Genomic DNA, 4,512 nt, shown 5'->3' with positions numbered 1-4,512 from the left:
ATTGAATGGAATTCCTTGTAACCATTTTGTTTATGTCTAATTACCACTTCCACTTCCACCTTCTTTTTCTTTGTTTTTCTTTCTTTCTTTTTTTTGTATTTGTTGGCTTGTCTAACAAGTTTTGAGTTTCTCATTCTTTTTTTGCATCGTTCATTTGTTATTCCCAGAGACATGCATAAGCTTTAAAGAAGAACAAAAACAAACTGAAAGCTACTATTTATGGATGTATGTTTGTCATTACTAGCAAATATGTCACAATGAAATTAACCAGAGCAAAATAAATTGCATAGCTATGTCCAAGGAGAAAAGGAAAAGAAGAGACGAAATCAATTTGGGGAAGATATAATTTACAGCTTCAGAACAAGGAGATAAAGAAAAGGCGAGGTTAAGGTTGCAAGAATGGATTAGAGGCATCAACAGTGTCGGTCCGGAGTTTTATGGCGCCTAAAGCGCATTAAAAAAATTATGCCCACTATAATGAAATTTTTTTCCTCAAACTGAAATAATTCTATAATGAAATTGAGTTTATTTCAACACTATTCTGTTTTAAAATAAAAAAACAAAGTAATGAACAAAAAAATAAAATTATTATTTCATTTATAGAGTAATTGTATAGTTGTATATGCTATTATAGAGTGAGAAATATAATGGAATTAGAAGCATTTTTTACTCCAAATTTTGTTTTAAAATGAAATACGGAACAACAACAATTTTTAATAAGCTTAACTTTTTAAAACCAAACAAAAAAATTCATCAAGAACCCTAATATATTGATCTATCATATTGATAAAATAATGATTCTAAAACGTTCATATACAATTTAACATTTTACTTGAAAATATTTTTGGTTTCAGATTACTCTAATTTACTAGCTGATTTTTTATTTTGTTGCCAGTACACTTTCTACAAACGCATTAGTAACAAGAATAACTTTTTTACCAGAAAAAAAAACAAGAACAACTTAATTCTACTCAAATTTGAAAAACAGAACAATGCATAAAAAAAGAAGAAAGAAGAGCGAAAATGAAGAGTGTGGCACCGATTTGGAAAAATAAATTAATTGATTTACTCTATTTATATGACTATATCATTTAATACAATATAAAGAAACTAAGATCATCAATAAAGGAATCATAATCAATTAGATTCTTTCAATTATTATAAAAAAATGGAAATTTTGAAGAAAACAGGAATCGAGCCTGCACATGTGATATAAAAGGAGTAGAACTCAAGCCACTAGACCTAAGAGAATTACCTAGTATTGGCGCCCCTAAAATATATATATTGTGTGGCGCCTAAAGCCCAAGCTTTACGGACTTTAGGCCAGGTTCGGGCATCAAGAATGGTCAAGAAACGGAATATTATACGGAGACTAGAAGAAATATTAAGCTGACCAAAGGTGTATCTAATGTATCTCAGTCAATATAAGTTTGTTATTTATTTGACGTTGTCGTATTGGACGTTGTCTTCTTTTTGTAGGCGTGTTGGACGGGACTTGGATGTTCATATTTTGAGATCCACGCGTATTGATGAATCAATAGTCTTTTATTTTTCTCAAAACAGAACTGTAAGAGCTTCTTTTTAGCAAAAAAAAAACTGTAAGAGCGTCTCTGTCTCAACGGTATTGCAGATTTTGCAATCCTAGGCATCATTCGTCAATGGAATGCTGGGGAAAGAAGAAGGAGAAGCAGAAGGAAAAAGAGAAAAAGTGGTTCCTCGAAAATGGAAGCATCTTTCTTCAGCAACTCATTGCAGACTGTAACGGTGTATCAAACCCTATCCGAATCTTCTCTTCCGATCAAATCTCCAAGGCCACAGATCACTTCGACCCCAAGTTTTATCTCCATGATATACCAGAAGCCTTTACTTGGTACAAGGCCGTCATCGAAGGCAGATCTTACGCGATCAAGAAATTTACAGACAAATGGCATCAAATCCATCCAGTCGCGCCGTACAATGATATCGTCTTGTCGTCTCGGGTAAGTAATTACAGTGGTTTCCTCCAACTCATGGGATGTTGTCTCGACTTTCCTTGTCCGGTGTTGGTGTTTGAAAACCTAGAATATAGATTTTTGAACGTTCGAGGAAGTGTTGGTTGCGAGGGCGCGCCTTTGTTACCGTGGAATGTTCGTTTGAAGATTGCCAAAGCGGTTGCGAGGGCTATCGCTTATCTTCACACGGCTTTCCCTAGAATCATTATACATAGAAATATCAATCCGTCTAATGTTTTGTTGGATAAGAATGGGATGGCTAAGCTGACTGGTTTTTCCAAGGCCGTAACGCTCCCTGAGGGTAAAACGTGGACTGAAGAAGAGCACGTGTTTGGAACTTATGGATATATGGATCCTATTTATCTCTCGACTGATAGACTGACAGAATATTCAGATGTGTTCAGTTTTGGAATCCTTATGTTGGTTCTTCTCATGGGAAAACCAGCATATTGGGATGAATCAGATGGCGGATTGTATCCTGAAATATTGCTTCTTGATTATGTCAAAAATCTGCAGGAGAGAGGAGAACCTATTGAATTCGGGGGTGGTTCGAACCAGATGAGGCCTGGTCAGATGAAAATGTTTCTCGACCTGGCATTGAGATGCTGCGAGGAGAGGAATGAAGACAGGCCTAAGATGATCTCGGTGGCGAAAGAGATTAAGCTAATAGAAACAATGATCATTTGATTGTTCTGAGGATGGTCAGATCTAAAGATCTGATATTTGTGGTTATACGGTTGTGTATTTGTTACATTTGTGATTTAATATGATATATGATTTTCGAGTAAAACTTTTATTTTGATTAAGAAAGAGTTTTGAGGGTAAATGAATCTATCTTTAGGTTCTGAAAGCATGCAGAACATGTTAGATGGTTCTCATTTCCAGAAAAGCTTCATGTTGAATTAAGGAGCAAGGATATTAGCATCAGGGATTAGATCCAAAAGCAGGAAGCGTAGTTTCGAAAACCTGCTTGAATGTGTATTTTTTTGTTTTTTGCTTAAATTGAATGTATTCTTGAAATTGTTTGTCAAGATTAGGCTACAAATCAAAATCTCATGAAAGTTTTGTGTTGATCATTCAGACTGCATGTGCAAAAGAGTGAGTTTCAAACTTGTTCACCGATAAAAGTTGATATTTTGTAAAAAAAAAAAAAATTTTGGAATTTTGAAACTTTAATTGCCTCAGAGCACCTTCCCGTTGGAGTTCTTAGTATATGTGTTATGTATATATATATGTATGTATATCTATATATATAAAAAAATGTTGGTCTCTCTCCTGTGAAGACACCTTAGCGCCACGTCATTAAATCGCTTAACGTAGTGCTGACACGTGTACCTGTCAAATGAAACTCACCGTTTCATTAACTTTTCCCCCCCAATCTGATGGGCTGTCTTCTTATTTTGTCTGAGTTTTTTGCATTATCAAGCCCGTACCAATATAGAACATGATATGATGTGTGGAAGTGGTAGTGACGTCACGACATGAACTGACGGTGGTGTTGCGTTTTGTTGCCGCCATTGTTGCTGTTGTCCACTGTAAGGTCCTCCGGCTGAGAAAGACAAGAACATTCCAAATCTCAAAATCAGATACGTTGAAAATCGACAAAAACATTGAAACTTTCAAACAAATTAATTATCATTTCCATAAAGTTTTTACCTTTGGGATCCGGAGGAGGTGGAAGAGGAACGTAGTAAGTATCTTCTTCGTCTCTTCTTCGTTTCTTCTTACAAGCAGAGCGACTCTTCGGATGGCGATTCCGATCACCACTCTTGCTGATAATCCATCGGAAGAAGAAGACGGCGGAGACGGCAAAGATGGAGTTCGAGGAAGTCCTCTGCCGCAACGGTGGTCCTGAGGATGATGGAGTTTAGAATAGGGGATCCAGGAGGAGTGATAGGTGCAGGAGGAGATTCCGGTGTAGTTGGAGAGGGTGGAGACGGCTGAGGAAGAGGAGGTGAAAATCCCGGCGTAGATAGAGTGGGTGGAGATGGATGAAGAGCATAAGGTGTAGAGGAAGAAGACAGAGGAGGAAACGTGGGAATAGTGGGTGGCGGCGGAGGAGAAGAAGAGGGTGTGGTGGTTGTGGAGTTTGATGGTGGAGATGGTGGCTAATCAGTCCCAGGAGACGACGGCGCCGAAGACATATTTCCTTTTGCTTGGATCTAAATCAAAAAGGCAAAGAGAGAATGTTAAAAGGAGAGAGGAGGCTAGGGTACAGTTAATTGAATTATGTTTTAATCATTTTTCTTTCTTTTTTTTTGATCAAAGTTTTAATCATTTTTTTTATGGGAGTGATTTTGGGACAATGGAGCTGTTATGGGGTCCCACACAATTCATCCGCATTATTTCTTTCTATGTTTTAATTTTACAAACGCGTATGTTCCATTTAACAATTTTTACAACAGTTTAAATTTGGAAACAAATAATTGTTTGCTGTTATTATTTTCAAGGGAGGATACGATTAATGTACTTTTATGCATTTGAAGTTATTAAAAATTTCCAACTTCACTGATTGGGAATT

At 36.5% G+C, this 4,512-nt stretch overlaps 1 protein-coding gene and 1 long non-coding RNA gene across 2 annotated transcripts; one reads left to right on the top strand and one right to left on the bottom strand.

The window, feature by feature from the left end:
• The first annotated feature begins 740 nt into the window (after positions 1 to 740).
• LOC106432106 (serine/threonine-protein kinase ZRK1) lies at positions 741 to 3,231 on the top strand. The gene is made up of 2 exons (XM_048761183.1): positions 741 to 1,979; positions 2,508 to 3,231. Exons 1-2 carry the CDS (start codon positions 1,659 to 1,661, stop codon positions 2,676 to 2,678), a joined length of 492 nt encoding a protein of 163 aa, XP_048617140.1. The 5' UTR covers positions 741 to 1,658; the 3' UTR covers positions 2,679 to 3,231.
• A 131-nt stretch (positions 3,232 to 3,362) lies between these two features.
• On the bottom strand, positions 3,363 to 4,225 carry LOC111198628. Its single transcript, XR_002652704.2, has 2 exons — positions 3,648 to 4,225; positions 3,363 to 3,540 (listed from the first exon to the last, which is right to left on the bottom strand). It is a non-coding gene; the product is annotated as an uncharacterized LOC111198628 (long non-coding RNA).
• Between the last annotated feature and the right edge of the window lie 287 nt (positions 4,226 to 4,512).

Source organism: Brassica napus, chromosome C6, assembly GCF_020379485.1.
Source record: "Brassica napus cultivar Da-Ae chromosome C6, Da-Ae, whole genome shotgun sequence".
NCBI lineage: Eukaryota > Viridiplantae > Streptophyta > Magnoliopsida > Brassicales > Brassicaceae > Brassica > Brassica napus.
Note: the sequence above shows the minus strand (reverse complement) of the source record. Positions and strands in the feature narration are given on the sequence as shown.

Excerpts from the sequence above, each read along its gene's own strand:
- LOC106432106 (XM_048761183.1), top strand. The coding sequence starts at position 1,659 with ATGGAATGCTGGGGAAAGAAGAAGGAGAAGCAGAAGGAAAAAGAGAAA. Across the intron at positions 1,980-2,507 it reads ATATCGTCTTGTCGTCTCGG|GAGAGAGGAGAACCTATTGA; the intron begins GTAAGTAATTAC and ends AAAAATCTGCAG.